This window comes from Coffea arabica, chromosome 1e, assembly GCF_036785885.1.
Source record: "Coffea arabica cultivar ET-39 chromosome 1e, Coffea Arabica ET-39 HiFi, whole genome shotgun sequence".
Lineage (NCBI taxonomy): Eukaryota > Viridiplantae > Streptophyta > Magnoliopsida > Gentianales > Rubiaceae > Coffea > Coffea arabica.
Genome location: NC_092311.1, coordinates 53,117,571 through 53,135,564, shown reverse-complemented (window position 1 = coordinate 53,135,564; position 17,994 = coordinate 53,117,571). Strand labels below are relative to the sequence as shown.

Genomic DNA, 17,994 nt, shown 5'->3' with positions numbered 1-17,994 from the left:
TGTAAGTAGAAAATAGCAGACAACTGTATCTAGTTTAGACACTTATGTCTACACTGATGACTAGTCATGAACTCAAGACTATTGTAGCATTCACTGAGTTGATACAAGTCTTAAAAGATCGAAAAATAGATCATGATCAAAACATCCATTGATAAACATGTCTAAAATAACATGAATAGCAGAGTACAACAGCTCGTCTAAAACCAGCTACAATATCATCATATTTGGCATTGATCATTACTGACAATAACATCACATTTGTTTCTGATCATTACTAACACATTCAACTCATGATGGAACAAAAAACATGCATTCACTGCACTCAGTATTCAAAAACATGATCATACAAGAGCTAAAGTACAAATTTATTTACCTACTCCACTTCAGTTCTTGCAAATTAACTGCAGTTGATGCTCAAAATTGGTTCTTAGCTCACGGTCACATATGTTGTTTATCTCTCACGGACAATCAGCCTCCCATGAACTAAGCCAGAGTTCCAATTTTCTTCTCTTATGTTTCCTTCTCTCAATGGTCAGAATTTTATCTGCAAGGCACACTCTCTTATGCTGCAAGTAGGCAGCTTGTCACCTCAAGAGCAACTTGTAACAAATTGGCGCCAATTCATGGCGCCATCTTCCTCAGCAATTGCCGCCCTGTTCTTGCCTCTAAAACTAGTCTCACACTAAAGCATACCCTTAATCAAAGCTGGACGGAGACTGCAACTTGAGTTAGTTAGTTAGTTAGTTAATTAAGAAGTTAATTAACTAATTAGATAATTAGTTAAGCATCTAAAGTTAATTAGTTATTTATGTCAACAGATAATTAGTTAATTAATTAATTAGATTATTAGTTATTTAGTTATTTAGTTAAACTATGCATAAATAGTTAATTTAGTGTAAACTACAATTATCAAAATGACAAACGTTTTACTAGGTTTAAGTCATCACATTCTTTGGTAAAATTAAATTTTAGTGAGGGTATTTTAGTAAATTGACAATGAAGAATGTATTAAATTGTGTCAGTCTTTTTTTAGGGAGGTGATTGCTATTTTAAACTTCATAGGGGAGGTCAATGCTATTACCATAAAACTCAGGGGAGGTTTCTGCAATTATCCCATAAATCTAATACCATCCAGGATCCCCTCTCTCTCTCCATATTTTCCCTCCTAGTGAACCTCTGGCTTCTTCGATCTACCAAACAAGGCGACCAAAGAATTCTATTCATCAAAATGGCAATGAAAATCTTGTTCCTTTCGAAGACACAGATGGGCTCTCTGCCCTTAGGAGCACAATTTCTCACAACTCCTCTCTCATAGCCTCTTCAAAACCCACACAAGCCAGAAACCGCTCCACACCTGAATCGCCTCACTTGCCAAACTCATCCAAACTTCCTCTCCCAACTTTCGCCGATAGATTCCCGCCCCTCCACCCCCTTGCTTTGAAGGACAAGGTTGTCCCCTCGTCACTTCCACCCCTATCCGCACACCCAGCAAAACAGGAGCCACTAACTGTTTCAACCACACTACAACCTTCCTTAACCCCTACTTCCCCAACCTCTCCAGCTCAACCATCTCTATCGGGACGAGAAATAGGAACTAATTTGCTCACACCGCGTCATCGACCCACTCCTCTTTCTAAACCCATACTTTTCGCTAGAGGATGTTCAACAGTCCCAGGATCAACACAGTCTGAGAAGGATCCAGATTTAGGCAACCCAAACAAGAATAGCATACATAATAGACCTCGATCCAGAAGAGCGTATAGCGAGAAGGAACCAAGCTCTGTGAAGAGGGCGCGACAGAAGCCATCTTGGCCAACACAACCAAACTCGTCCCTCAAACAACTTCGGTCAATTTTCAAGAAACGGATATCCACCACCCAGCCAAACTCACCAACGCGCCTGGAGATGGAGGAACAATCAAACTGCGAACCCACCGAGGAATTAATTGGGACAAGGTGTCCGGGAAGTCACGGCCTCAAACCAAGGTGCAGAACAAAGTCAAATGCCAACTCCAGAAACTCGAAGGGAAACTCTCTCCATATCTCCCTTATCGGTTACCCTGCGAGACTGTCCAAGGTCAGTCACTATCATCTCGCCCGTAAGAGAGGTCTTAGTCATAAAAATCTTTCTAACTAGCATAGAATTGCTAAGCCCAGAGTCTCGAGACCACTCACTGGTACTAAGACCAGGGTTCAACCGGGAGCTAAGCTTTCCAGACAATATATACGATGGCAACTCCAGTCACCGTACCAGAGCTCTGAGTCCTCCAGAGCCCATGATGCAGAACCCCTTCCCAGATTCCATGAAGATTCTCCTATGTAATGTTAGAGGAACAGGCCACCCGGGGTTCAGAAATCATTTTCTCCAGTTGGTGCAAAAGCACCATCCGGGCATAGCAATTTTGGTGGAAATGAAACTCCATGGTGAGAGAACCAGAGAAATTTGCAGCAACCTGCCTTTTGACAACTTCACTGTAGTAGATGCAATCGGCTTTCGTGGTGGCATGTGGATACTTTGGAACAAAGCTGACATCATTTTGAACCCCATCTCAAACCTCTCTCAAGTGATCCATGCCTTTATTCAGGTAAATCCAAACTCTCCTCCTTAGATTTTAAGTGGGATCTATGCTAGTCCACGTATGCATGAAAGAACTGTACTTTGGAATGAACTTTACAATTTTGCCATGCAACATAGTTGTCCCTGGTTCTGGCTAGGGGATTTTAATGAACTGCTCTCTTCTAATAATAAAAAAAGGGGTTGCCCGGTTAGTAGAACTAGATCCTCTGCTTTTAAATCTGTTATTGACTCTTGTAATATGCTGGACTTGGGATTTACTGGGCCAAAGTATACTTGGAATTGTTTTAAACAGAATCTGGGCTTTATCTATGAGAGGATAGATAGGGCCTTCTGTAACCCGGATTGGAAAGCTCTCTTTCCCCAAGCACTAGTTTCTCACCTAATCAGGGTACACTCTGACCATTATCCTGTATTAATCAATTTGAACCCTGAATCCTCACCTCGCCCTTTCCACTCCTTCAAACTCGAAAGATTCTGGATGGCTCATCTTGATTTTTCCAACGTGGTTAGAGAAGCCTGGATTGGTCCTCCTACTCCCATTTCAGACGATCTCTCGGTCTTCTTTTTTAAGTTAAAGAGCTGGAGTAAAAAAAATTTTGACAACATACTCTGGAAAAAGAAAAACCTCTTAGCTCGTCTGCTAGGGATCGAGAGATCTCTTCAATCTCACTCCTCAACCTTTCTTGCTAGCCTGGAGAAAGATCTCTCTAATCAGTACATGGATATCCTTAACCAAGAAAAACTTCTTTGGCTCATGAAAGTGAGGATAGATCATTCTCTAGCAAATTACCTCAATATTAAATTTCTCTAAACCACTACGCTGCTCAGAAGAAGAAGAAACAAGATTCTTTCTCTCAAAACCAGTGACAATATCTGGCTCACAAATCCCAAGATATTCAAAACCATATTTTCTCTTTTTTTACAAACATCTTTACTTCCTCAAAATCACACTCCCCTTTGCATCCTGAGCCTTTCCCTTTCCCAGGCCCCGTGTTGTCTCCCGAACTCAAATCCTCTATCAGTAATGTCCCAATTGAATTAGAAATCAAGCAGGCCGTTTTTGATATGAAACCTTTCAAGAGTCCTGGACCAAATGGCTTCCACCTGTTTTTCTTCCAAAAATACTGGACCACTCTTGCCCCCTCCATCACCAAATTCATCCTTGAGGCTTTTGCTCTAAATCCACTCCTCCAGGAGTGAATGACACGCATATTTGCCTCATCCCCAAAACAAATCAGCCGAATACATTAAACCAATTTCAACCCATAGGACTCTGCAACTCTAGCTACAAGATTCTAGCTAAGGTCCTAGTCAATAAGCTTAGACCCACACTTGCCTCCATCATTTCCCCCCTTCAAACAAGCTTCATTCCTTCAAGATGTAGGACAGACAACGTGATTCTTGTCCAAGAAGCTATTCATAGAATCAATAGGAAGAAAGGTAAGTGGGGTGTCTGTGCTATTAAACTAGACCTTCACAAAGCCTATGATCACCTTGAATGAGATTTTATTCAGCAAGTCCTTCGATTATTTGAACTCTCCACAACCATTATATCCCTCATTATACATTGCGTTTCTTCAACCAGATTTGCCATCCTTTACAATGGCACTCCTTCCTCTTACTTTGTACCCTCTAGGGGTATTCGTCAAGGAGACCCCCTTTCCCCCTATATCTTTATTCTCTACATGGAATATCTTTCCCTATCCATCAATCAGGAAGTTGAAGATAAACGGTGGAAACCCCTGAAATTTGGTAGAACTGGCCACTCCTTATCACACTGCCTATTTGCAGATGACATAATTCTTTTCTCTAGCACAGATGCATAACCTATCAATTCTGTCAAGAGTGTGCTAGACCAGTTTTTCTCCATTTCTGGTCTCCAAACCAACCTCTTTAAGTCAAAACTCCTTTTCTCTCCTAACATTGACCCTCTCACAAAAATCACCATTTCCAATACTCTTAGTATTAGCTCCACAAATGACTTAGGCAAATACCTGGAGTTTCCCATCACACTTCGCAAATCACCCATCAAGTCCTTCCAGTTCTTACTTGAAAAAGTGCAGAAAAAATTGCAAGGATGGAAAGCCAACCTTCTATCTTTAGCAGGAAGGAAAGTCATACTCCAACAGTGCATTTCCTTCATTCCAACTTATTTCTTTCAGGCGGCTTCTATCCCAAAGAATATTTGCCAAGCCATTGATAGGGAACAACGAAATTTTCTGTAGGGATCTACCTCTGGCAAGAGGAAAATTCACCTACTAAATTGGGACACTATTACCCTCAAGAAACCCCAAGGGGGTTTGGGGCTCAGGCAAACTTTGCTTCTTAACAAGGCTGGCCTCTCTAAAATGGGGCGGTATTTATTAAAAGGCTCTCTCAAACCCTGGGTGAACATTCTTTCGGATCTCTACCTTGACAAAACCCAATCCCTGGCACAAAATAGGCTTCTCTTTACTTCCTCTACAGGTTCTATCAACCTCAGAAACCTTAAAGTAGGAAAAGACATCATTGAACGAGGGCTGGGATAGAATGTTGGAAATGGTTTATCTCTAAAAGTCTGGACTAGTAACTGGTTCACAACATCTAGCCTTAGATCCTTTATTCAGGGACCCCTACACAGATATAAAGAAGATCTTCGAGTGGCTGATCTCTTTGACACCAATAGAGGATGGAATTTAGATCTCTTGTCCTTTTGCCTTCCACATGAAATCTCTAGTTTAATACTATCCATACCTAAATCCCACCATGTTATCTCAGAAGACTGCCTCAAATAGAGTCCCTCCATTGACAGCAACTTCCAACTAAAATCAGCCTATGATCTAGCCTTCAATGCCAAAGTGAATGCTCCACTTCCCTCTACTCTCTCTTTTAACTGGATTTGGACTCTCCAAGTCCCAAACAGAATCAGGTTCTTCATCTGGTTAGCGAACCACGACAGACTAGCCACTAGACATCTACTCCATCAAAGGAATATTCTTCCAGATAACACTTGTCAGTTTTGTTCCTTGCACTGTGAAGACATAGATCATACCCTTAGGAAATGTAATTCAGCAGTACACTTCTGGACAGGTCTTAAACCACGTTGGCTCCACAATATAAACCATCTCCCTTTCATAAGCTGGCTCAAAAAAATCTGCACTGACCCTTCCTCATCCCTTTTTCCCTCTATTCCTTGGGGAGTCTTATGCATTTTTGCTCTTTGGGTGATCTGGAACACTTGCAACCAGAAAATTTTTGAACCTCACAAATTAGTCTCAAATCCTTTGAAGTGGTGTATAAACCTGGCTGTCGAATTCACAACTCTAGGCTCACAAACTCATTCCATTCCTTACAAGAAATCCCAAGTACTGGTAAGATGGATTCCTCCACCTTGTGGCTTGATTAAACTCAACTCTGATGGCTCTGCCCTCAATAATCCCGGTATAGCAGATGCTGGGGGGATCTTTCGCGACTCCTCCAGCTGTTGGATTAAGGGTTATAGTATAAAGTTAGGCATCGCGTCTAACATTCTAGTTGAACTATGGGGAGTTAGAGATAGACTCCAACATGCTTTTGCGCTAAAAATCCCCTGCTTAGAAGTTGAAGTTGATTGTGCTGATGTAATTTCTCTCCTAAACTCTTCTGTGAATTCTGATCATCTTTTCCATCCAATTATCATGGACTGCAGATGCCTGCTTTCGCAGCTCCAGCATGTTAAACTCAGGCATGTTTACCGTGAGGCTAATAGATGTGCAGATGTCTTAGCAAAATTGGGTAGCAAGCTGGATCAGAACTTTGTGATTTTTGAATCATGTCCTCAAAAACTCCTTTTTGCTTTTGATGAGGACACCAGGGGCATCTGTTATCCCCGTAGCATTAGGACTTTGCTGTAATAGCTAGGGGAACTTTTGATTGCTTTCTATATATTACGCCGTTTTCACCACAAAAAAAAATCTCAACCAATTACTTTAGATTTTATATACTATAAAGTTAGCAGAACACCATTTTATACACGATGTAACTATGGAAATGGTTTGTATTTCTGGAAGTTGTTGTAGGAATCTAATGAATCTATTCAAAGTCCAAACATTTAGGAAACGTCAATTGCATATTCACATGGTCAAGATAAATTACCATTGCTGCGTATTTCCTCAGTTCTGTGTATGGTCCCCCTGTAGTTATTTCCTCTTTTATCCACCATATAGTTCTTTTTCTCCACCTCCTTCGAGTTTAATGTTTCAATCAATTGAGGATTCTACCTGTCTAATACCATGAATTGAGGTACCAATTGAGGATTCTACCCGTCTAATCAATTGAGGTACCAATACCATGAAGTTACTCGTATAATAAATTGAGGATTCTACTTGCAAGCTTCAAAACTATTTTTGAAAATGTTTTTTTCCCCCATACAATGATTTAGATATATTAGTTTGCAATTATCAAAATAAGAATTATTAAATTTTCGTGACTACGAAAGAATACATCCTATACAAAGATCGCCATAACTGTAGTATATGTATTGCCCAACAAATTCCAATATTTTTTTCTTGAGGTCTATCACAATAATAATAAATAAAAAAAAAATAGTTTAGTCTGAATATTACTTCAATTTATGTAATTTTTTTGGGTAATGTCAAATAAACCTTTCTTATATGGCTATATTGGAAATGCTTGTTAAATTCAGAACTCACTTTCAATTTGAAAAAAGTGGAGGGGTGACTATTTAAATCAAGATAAAAGGAAAAAAAGAGTAAAAATATAGAGATGGTTGGGGAAAAATACACTATTGTTATAGACTGAGAGTAGGACAAGAGTCATTAAGTTATCCATGGCCCAAAAAGTAGGGAACTGAATGTTTTATTTGCCCTTGCATTTCGTTTGATTTTTTTTTTCCTAAAATTTTGTCAATCTAAGGATTTGTTTGATACAACATGAAAAAGTGTTGAAATCGAGCTTTTTTCATACATTGAAAAATTTTAGATGTTTGAAAAATAAAAATTCATTTGCTGAAATCATTAAGTGGTGATGAACTTGTGTATTTTTTCAGCATGAGAATCATAACTGAATGTTTAATTCTGATTAGAATCAACACATTTATTTCAATCATTTTATCTTTTCCACAAAATCTATCATTGTTTGTTAATTATATTCAAAATTCTTATTTAATTAAACAATCTCATATTTTCTATCTAACGGCTTTCTATTTTTCTATTCTTCTTATTTAATGACTTTCACAGTTTTTTCATACTCTTCACATCTTTTTATTCTGTCATAATTTTATTGTTTTTCATCTTTCTACTCTTTCATAATTTTCATTTTTTTCCTCTCATGCTTTTTTATCTGCTGCTACCATATTCACCAATCTCAATTTTATTTCTTATAACTAGGGGGGAGTGCTCATGCATTGCACGGGTGTTATCGCGCATCGCATTGCATTGGTGTTTGGTATTGAAGATTTTTCATTGAACAAATAATAGTACATTTTGAAAAAAAAGGTCATCAAATATGATAAAACTAATAATAGTATATTCTAATTATAACATATACTTATATATTTTACTTTATTAATATTTTTACAAATTTACTATTCCCAAAAGACCCTTATAGATGTCAGTTGAAAATCGCTCAAGAGCAGACATAAGTTATTTCAAACAAAAAAATATTCTTCAACGGGAAGTTATAGTAACGTGTTAATTGCACAATATGTTAATATATTTTTGTGTTAATTGCACAACAAAAGCAACATTTCAATTAAATATGTCTATAACATCATTTCAATAATTAAACGAACACATAAGCTTATATGTACTCAATGCAAAAACGGTTGCAAAATAATTTTATATTCCAGAAATAACTAGATATCTCCATAAATCAAATTTTTAAATGTACCAAAATAAGAGCATTTCGATAAATATACTTAAACATATGTTGTTCTCAGTTGTACCAAAAATTTTAAAAAAACTATATAACATTTCACATTCCCAAAAAACCTCCATTCATGTAGTTGAAATTCAAATCTTTTTTTGGTCACAACTCATTCTTATATAGTATAAGAATATATTTCATCTTTTATATTAATTTGATTTAAAAATAATTATTATCATTTTCATATCTAATAATTTTAAACTAATTAAATCATAAGTTCTATTTTTTTTTGGATAAAAAGATAGAACAGCAAAATCTTACAATTTAGTTTATTAAGCACTCAATTATAGATGTTTATCAAATAATATAAATAAATTTAATATTAAAATTCATATATTTATATATTTGTTTGCAGTGTTTAAAATTAAGCAAATTAACTGTTTGAGTATTCATATTATCAAATGGAGCCTAAAGTCTAACGATAATAGGGCTTCTTATCCACGCACGATCCAGCAGTCTTGAATTGTCAAGCATGTGTTGGGACGCGTCGTTACGACGACGTATAGGTGATATATTCGCATTTAGCCACAGAATCCAGTATCCGCTGCGGCACGACATTTCTCTGGTCTGAAGTGCCAGCTTCCGTACTCAGGTGGACAGTTGAGTGGACACTGGCGGGGACAGGAACAACCCCGGGAACCCTACCTCGATCCAAAAAAGAGGAAAAAAACCCCCTATTTTTCAGTAACGAGCTTCAAAATTACGCAATTCGTCTGTTGCCAACTCGATCCTGAACTTCAATTCCTTTATCTGAGTTTCTGATTTTCATAAAATCCAAGCAAAATCAATATTGATAACTTATCTGAACCATCAATTAAAAGCAATGGACAGTCACTTAACAGCGCCGGTCCGTTCTCGTAGCTCACAGTCGGCGTCTCCGTCACACTCTGCATCGGCCTCAGCTACGTCATCCATCCACAAGCGCAAGCTGGCGTCTGACGATCACGCACCGCCATTCCCTTCCTCGTTCTCCGATACGCGCGACGGAGCACTGACATCCAACGACGACTTAGAAAGCATCAGTGCACGAGGCGCGGACTCCGATTCCGACGACGAGTCCGAGGAGGTGGTTGACGATGAAGAGGAGTATGATAATTCCTCCATGAGGAATTTTACGGCCTCGAGGCTAGAGACCAGCGTGCCACCCCTAGCGAGGAATACCAAACTCAAGACTGAGAACTCCGTCAAAGTTGAGCCCTCCGAGATGGCGAAAGATGGTGGCAACGGTGGCGCCTCTTTCAATGCTGCAAATTCTGCTGGTGTTGGTTCTGCTCCTGGTACTGGGGTGAAGGATGAGGTAGCGAAGAATATTCTTACAGATAATATACAAACAAGCGGGGCTTATAGTGCAAGAGAGGAGAGTTTGAAGAGAGAAGTAAGTTTTCTGTTGTAGCCTGTTTTGTTATAATTTTGGTTTAAATGCTGACTTGATAAAGTTGGTGATTTAAATTTTGTAGGAGGAATCAGGAATGCTGAAGTTTGTATGCGTGTCGAATGATGGTACTGATGAGCATATGGTTTGGTATCTATTTCTCTTCACTGGAATGATGTTAATTCCACTGTCTTGTCCTGTAAATTTTGCATCTTTAGATATGAATGAATTAATCTATAAACTGGTCATCTAAAGTATAATGTAGTACATTCTTTTTGTTCATGGCAGGTTGATAGGGTTGAAGAATATATTTGCCAGGCAACTGCCTAACATGCCTAAGGAATATATTGTTCGTCTTGTGATGGACAGGTCTGGCTCCTCAGTTTCTTAAAATGTTTCATTTTAGCCTCTGCTCTCAATGTTTCGGCATGGTTTTGTGTTGAGCATACACTTCTTTGTGCATGCAATATAGCTTAGAATATTAGTGCAGTCTATATATTGTTGAGAAGCAGGGAAAAAATTTAAAGACTCTCTCCTTATTGTCTCAACTGCCATGCACGCCTGTGAAAAAATTTTCTGGTATCTTCGTTAGAGTCATACTTCAGGCTAATACTGTGTTGATTAGTTTTCTTTGTTTTAAGGTTTAAGGTTATTTTGGTCATTCACTTGATTCTGTAATTTCTAAGATTTCTATTATCAGCTTTTTTATTGGTATCAAGGTGTTGTTATTGTAGTTAAGGCAAAATAGATTGGTGTATCCAGAAAATTTTCTGGCTTTTGATTTGCAGTATTCCTAGAGGAAGCTGAATAACCTCATCTTGAGGTCAGTTTTTTTTTTTTTTTTTTTTTTGAGTCCTTCATTTCCTGGTGACAACTGTTATACCAGTATATTTCATTTTATGAATTAAATTGAAAATATTAGTTATTGGTTTGATGTAATTGCACGTGCCATGTCAAACTAAGATGTTCAGCTTTGCATGTAGGCAGTAATATTATTTGCAAAGTTAATGTTGCAACTCTATTAATTCCTGATATATGGCATGTAATTTTTGGTGATGACCGAATTCTTAACTACATATTGGGATCAATGCAATGCAGCATGTAAAGTTGAAATTCGTAGCTCTGCTTCTTCACAAATTGTGCTAATAATTAGCATTGTGACTTCACCTAATCTTTTAAAGACCGTAGCATATCATACTTTCCAAGAGCTGAGGTGCAAATTATTGATATTCTAGTCGTTATATGCAGAAACCACAAATCTGTTATGGTTATCAGATGTAATCAGGTTGTTGGTGGCATAACATACCGTCCTTATGTGAGGTAAGCTTCCATGTAAACAGTTTCAGTTGTCGATATATCCTTAATGCTTTTTGATTCATCTGTTATCGGGTCTTGTACGCACACAGTCATGCACACACACAAAAGTGTTCATCAAATTATTGGCAATGTTTAATCTGATTATGGTTTGTCTGGTTTAATGGGTGCTCCTCCTCTGGGAGTTGGGAAGGGCGAGCTAGAGGTGGCTTATGGACGTGTCTGGGCTATCCATGAGTCATTTCTTTAACTGCACACTATGTATTGTGCATGACAAAATTTGAAAGCTGCTGCACCTTTTCACTGTCAGTTCTAGGTTGCATGAATCTTCCTGAGAATTATTTTGTTATCTTGTCCCGATTTTCTATTTTTGCCAACATCATATAATTGGTTGTGTAAATGGTTGCATTCTCATATATATTTTTGCCAACATCATATAATTGGTTGTACATTTGGGAATGTTGTGGTGGATGACTTCTCACTGGCTCTGTCATTGAAATTCTATAGCCAGAAGTTTGGGGAGATAGCCTTTTGTGCAATCACAGCAGATGAACAAGTTAAGGGCTATGGGACCAGGCTGATGAACCACTTAAAGCAGCATGCACGCGATGTGGATGGGCTAACTCACTTTCTAACTTATGCTGACAATAATGCTGTCGGTTACTTCGTCAAACAGGGCTTCACAAAGGAGATTTACCTAGAGAAAGAGCGGTGGCATGGGTATCTTCATAGCGATTGCTCACATAATTTAAATGCTTAGTTTTTATCTTTTTGAGTAATAAATAATTCTAGTGTGATGTCTTGAGCTTTCTAGAATTTTATTTTTTTTTTGTTTTCATTTGAGCTTTTATTTGTTAAGAAGTTCCATCTTCTGTAGCTTGAAATATTTATAATGTTTTCTCTCATTTCAGGTATATTAAGGATTATGATGGAGGGATTCTTATGGAATGCAAAATTGATCCGAAGCTTCCTTACACTGATTTGTCAACTATGATACGCCGGCAGAGAAAGGTAAGATGAGCTGAACTTACATAGTGTGACAATGCTGTAGATGAGATTGAAAGCTAGTGAAACATGAGTACAAGGAGTTAAAGATTATTCAGAGAGTACATCTAATTACTGGAATAGTTTGTTCTTTTAATGCGAGTCACAGCCTTGCCAGCTTCCCCTTGCCCGCACACACAAATGAAAAAAAGGCAGGGGAAAATGTTATAAGTATAGCAACTGATTCAAGGTTCATTTACTGGAATAGTTTGTTCATTTACTGGAAAATGTTATTACTGGAATAGTTTGTTCTTTTAATGCGAGTCACAGCCTTGCCAGCTTCCCCTTGCCCGCACACACAAATGAAAAAAAGGCAGGGGAAAATGTTATAAGTATAGCAACTGATTCAAGGTTCATTTATACTGACAAAAGCTATTGTGTAATTGCTAGGCAATTGATGAAAAGATAAGGGAGCTATCTAATTGTCATATTGTCTACAAAGCAATTGATTTTCAGAAGGTATATGTAATCATTTTGACTTGAGATTTTTTTTTGGGTGCTTGTTAAGTGATTGTAATATGTATATGGTGGTTATGCATTCTTAATTAACTATTAGCGATTTTGCTAACTGAAGTAGGGTTAAGCATGGTATGAGAAAATTATAGGGCTATCCCCTTTATTGCTGATTAAGTTTCTACCATATCCTTTTCTGTGAAAATAATCTTATATGCTATTCTGTTAGGGTAATGGATATGATTTTTTATTTTTTTTGGGGGCTTCCGTCATCCCACTCAGCTCAACTTCAACAAACGTGGTGTACTTGAGATGCTGGGGATTGATAAGATGGCTTAATTGATTGAGCATTAGATGTCAGATAGAAACTAGTGGAAACTGATTAAAATTAAAAGTATATAAAAGTTACAGTTTCTGTGTTAGCATATAAAATCTTTAAAGAGTATAGGACAATGTGTGTGTGTGTGTGTGTGAGAGACAGAGAGAGAGAGAGAGAGATGGGAGTATTTGTCAGTCTTTGGTAATACATCTATATGTTGTCCTCTGACAAACTTGGTACATCATAAAAAATGTCAAGGTTGCAGTCCCAAGTCTTCATATGGGAATGTTGCATTATATGTTGCATGGAACAAAAGGATTAGATTCAGAAAATTGATCACTCTGATGTCTTTGTCAATGCAAAACTTGATGTTCTATTTGTTTTCAGACCTCTGGAACAATTCATGACTAAATTGACTTATGCAGAAGGAAGCTGGTATCCCCAAGAAGGCTATCAAAGTTGAGGATATACCTGGCTTGAGTAAGTTCTTCCTGTCTTTATTATTTTGGTCCTTGGCCATCAACATCCTTTCTTTAAAGTAGGAAACCTGAATGTTTCAGTGATTGTATATTTTATCTCCAAGTAATTGTCTGATGATATATTTACTAAATAGTTCATGGTTGTTTGTCAAATTGATGTGACATTTGTTGATAAAAAGTCCATTTTAACTGGCATCTCCTATTTTGTTAGAAGATTTTGATGAAGCGCAAAATTGAGCAGTTTCTGATATAACATCATTTGCTTTAGAAATTAGTAAAATAAAGTTCTCCCCAACTTATTGTGTGCGTCTCCCACTCAGCATTGATGTTACTTCCCAATTTCAAGCATGCATCATATGTTATCTGCATACTGAAATTGCCGCACTGTCCTTTCTTCTGACCAGGTTGCTAGTTTACTTCTCTATCCATTTTTGTTCTGTTGTCAAGATTTTTTTTAACAATGCTACTGCACGGTTTTCTGTACTCCTTTCAGAATCCTTACTTTGAACTTGTTGGTGGTGATAGGAGATGCAGGTTGGACTCCTGATCAGTATGGCCATTCTCAGTATAAGATGGTTAGCTCCTTAACAGATGGTGTCTCGCATCAGAAGGCCATGACTACATTTATGCGGTCACTTGTAAAGGTCATTCTCTTAAGATTCTTTACTTGTTTTTTTAAGTGTTGGTTGCTCAAAATCTTTAACTATTTTAAATTTTTAATGCTGTTATAGCTCCTTTCTTGTGAAGTCAACTTGTATAGGAGGATCCTGCGAAGTGTATTGAAACATAATGAGAGAATCCTTTGTATTTTCTTAGTGTTAATGATCAAATATCTTAAATAATTGGCATTTATGCATTTCAATGAAATGTACGAGTGACTTCATGAACTTTCACATCAAATTAGCGGCTTAGAGCAGTCATTATTTAATTGCCATTTGGTTCTTGAAAAGTATAGGATGCTCTAAGATTCCATTTTGTCTTCATTGTGAAATCTGTTGTGATATCATTTAAGATCAGCTGTGCCTTCTCTTTTGTGGAATGGGGAATGGATGGGAGAGTTTCCTCTTCTCCCCTTCTCAGGAAGGTATAACATTTGACGAGAAGAGACTTGTGGCTTTGTTACCATTTTCTCTTTTCACAATGGATGGTATGACTATCGTCATGCCAGAAACATGGTTGGAAATAGTTCAACATCTTTTCCCTCTCCACTGACCCTCCCAGAATGAAATGAAAATATAACTCCTAAACAAGGGGAATCATACTTAGAAAAGAGAATATTGCAGATTACGCTTTGCAAGTGCCTTCCTTCATATTGTATGCAATTTAGTTACTTCTTTTTAGCAGGTGATGTATGACCATCCTGATTCTTGGCCGTTTAAGGAACCTGTTGATGCAAGAGATGTGCCTGACTATTATGACATCATTAAAGATCAAATAGGTAACTGTTTTTGCATTAAGTATCTTCCTCTTTTGACATATTTTCTTCTATACTTACTCTCAGTTTTTTGATTCTTGTCTCCTTCTAAAATACAAATTGACCTGCTTCTTCAGTTACATGTATATTTGCTTAATCACTGGTGAATTCACCTAGGATTCTCTGATAGCTGTACAGCTCTAATGCTAGATAGATATAGTGGAAAGCATCATATTTCATGACTCAATTTAAATCTGAAATTTTACTAAAAAGCTTGTGATTGTGCTTTATCCTTTCTCAGATGTGGACTAATTTGAGGTAGCTACTATCATTTTCCATGGCCAATTTCCATGTTAATAGTGTGGCTGGCAGTCATTCTGTTCATATAGAATCAGGAAGGTCGACATCTTTTTTCATCTCATTCCGTCTTTTCCCTTGCTTCTCTTTGTCCTGGCATATCATAGAGTAGAAAGCCTTGTATTTAATTAATAAACCCTGTACATTTTGTTGCACTTGCCTGTAGTTGTTGACAAAAGCAATTTCATCTAGTATTGTTACAACTGCTGTACCGTCTTTGGAGAATTATATTTCTCAGTGTTGCGAGTCTTCAGTGTACATTGCTGTCTTTGTAGATTTGAAGGCCATGGCAAAACGGGTAGAATCAGAGCTGTATTACGTGACTCTTGATATGTTTGTTGCGGATATCAGGAGGATGTTTGTAAATGCACGCACGTACAACTCTCCTGAGACGATCTACTATAAATGTGCAACCAGGCATGGCACTCCACTCCCCTTAATTTTCAGGGATGGTACACTTGGGGCATGCTTTAACTTATTTATCAAACTTGCAGGTTGGAATCACATGTAATGAACAAGTTTCTAGGTGGTGTCCAATCTGGTAGCAAGATTCAACAATAGCATATTTACAGATTCTTAAGGAGAATATGAGCACCACTAAATTGGTTCCTTCATTCGCATGTTAAGCCATATTTATCTGGTATCATGAGCGACATTGAATTGTTCTTATACATCATAGAATTGTCTAGAATCTTTCCATGTTTACGCGAGAAAAATGAAGACGTTGCTCTGACACTCCTCTATTAGTTGGTCCAAATTACCTGTCAGTTAGTTACTATTTTAGTATGGGTTGTATTCAGTTCTTAATGTTAACATTGTCAGAATTTACAAATATGATGTTTGCTTAAGGTATTTTGTTTTGATTTTTGAACTGTTTTTAAGGTTAGGGTCACCAACCTTCCTGTATTTTGTCAGTTGCGTTGCTCTCTTGGTTTTTAATTTTTTTTCCAGTGCCACATATAATTTCTATGCCGTATTTGGAGAAATATATTATCAAATCTGAGATATTAGCTTTCTTGGGAAAATTGATTTTGAAATTATGGCTGCGCATTTTTATTTTTAGCGTGGTTCTTCTTAACTGACGTATACTTTGCTAGACGTGAAGTTGATGCCAGTCCAATGGAGTCCGTTGATAAGACTGATGAAGTAAACACTAGCGAGCTGGCACCTGGTAATCTATTTGATTCCGGAGTGCTGCCTTTTTTTTTTTTTTTTTGGCGTGCTCTATATGTGATGGGGGTGCCAGAAAGACGGCCATCATCACATTGATTTTGGCAACTGTCAACTCGCTTCTGCAGTAAGTAACTATATATGGCTCAGGTCCAAAAACCTCAAGACGGGTGAAAACTCTAAATAAGAATGGAGGATGGAAGAGGTTAATTACACAAATTGCCCCTTTTGGCTCATCGGTAATTTGCTATAATTCGTGGAACTCGTATTAAGTAAATTTGTAGTCGTTGAGTTTCCAAATGGCAGATTCATATATTATTAGTCATTCGAGGCACGTGCCCCATTGAGCACAGGAAACTTTTATTTTTAGGCATGCAATTTTTTAAAAATTTATTTCATCTTACAAATTTATTAGTATGTGACCAAAATAAATTACATGCACCAATGAGTAATGTAATAACAATTTTTAATTAAAAAAAATGATAACAACAAGCACAAATTGAATACTTTAGGTAGTTCAATGTACTTGTAAGTTTTTTATACACAAACAACAATAATTATTATAATAATAGTAATTAATGGGTTGTAGAGCATTATATTGGTCTTTTGCATTTTATTGATTTATTTACTGATTACCTATGTTTGCCAATTTTTATCATTATTATGTGAACATTATTGATGTTACCTTTGTTTTTAATTATTATTATTATTGTTACCTCTCATTTACACGTCACCAGTCAATTACTATATTGTTACTTGCAATAAAATTAAAATAAATCTAATGAATTTGTGCGGCCATTGAATATTTTTTTTTTCCTAACTTGGCTACCAGATGCTCGAAGTTGTATTAAAAATGACACTAAGATGGAAGCTTCTTTCACGAGTTGAAATAAAGGTTCTCACTTGATTTTTAGTTTTCAAATCTGTGCATAAACAGAGTACTGTTTTTCTTTAGGCACATAACATAACAATTTTTGTACCACAACTCATTCATTATCATATAGCATAAGGATTCAAATGTCATAATTAATTTACAATTTTATTTTCACTAGTATAAATGGCCAATAAACATCGAAGGACAATCCTACCCCTTCGCTATTCTCACTTGTCTTCCGAACCCGATTATTTAACGTCTTCACAACAGATTCTACGTCTTCATCAGGATTCTCACCATTTTTGAAATTCACAACGGGTCTCACTTTTGGAGCAAGAGATCATCCTTTTGGTGAAGCCCCAAATCGGCAGGGCAACTTTTGCTGGTGAGATTTGTGTCCTCAAGCTTCTGTGGCGCTCGCTTTTCTTAATTAAACAGAAACACTAAGGCGCTGTTTTGTACGGACCTAACCCGATGGACATAAGTTTTGCAGTATCGTTTTCTGAAATGAAATCACCGCTCTCAGTTGCACTTGGTTGTGGGTTGAATGCTATTTGAAGCAATGTTGTACTTATGAACTAAAATCTTGATTTTCTTGTTTCCATCCTGGTGCAAATTTTTGTGCCTTTCAAACTGGAAGGTGATTGTTTGGGTCAGGGCTCGAGGTCATAAGCTTATGTCATCGAATTTAAACCACCAGCAATTTGGTCGTGTTCT

At 37.2% G+C, this 17,994-nt stretch overlaps 1 protein-coding gene across 3 annotated transcripts; it reads left to right on the top strand.

Annotated features, from left to right (window-relative positions):
- Positions 1–8,945: 8,945 nt before the first annotated feature.
- LOC140003669 (histone acetyltransferase GCN5-like) lies at positions 8,946–16,096 on the top strand. 3 transcript variants are annotated; one of them, XR_011820696.1, is made up of 12 exons: positions 8,946–9,856; positions 9,939–10,003; positions 10,142–10,222; positions 11,102–11,173; positions 11,675–11,887; positions 12,079–12,178; positions 12,602–12,670; positions 13,409–13,463; positions 13,988–14,106; positions 14,807–14,900; positions 15,178–15,275; positions 15,509–15,608. XR_011820696.1 is itself a non-coding variant. In XM_072064071.1 (12 exons), exons 1-12 carry the CDS (start codon positions 9,305–9,307, stop codon positions 15,792–15,794), a joined length of 1,620 nt encoding a protein of 539 aa, XP_071920172.1. In that variant the 5' UTR covers positions 8,949–9,304; the 3' UTR covers positions 15,795–16,096. The 3 variants fall into 3 exon arrangements, 2 of the variants coding, with proteins under 2 accessions (XP_071920172.1, XP_071920167.1); XM_072064071.1 differs by lacking the exon at positions 15,178–15,275 and adding an exon at positions 15,728–16,096 and having other exon boundaries at positions 8,949–9,856; positions 13,997–14,106; positions 15,509–15,650; XM_072064066.1 differs by lacking the exon at positions 15,178–15,275 and adding an exon at positions 15,728–16,096 and having other exon boundaries at positions 8,950–9,856; positions 15,509–15,650.
- The last annotated feature ends 1,898 nt before the right edge of the window (positions 16,097–17,994 follow it).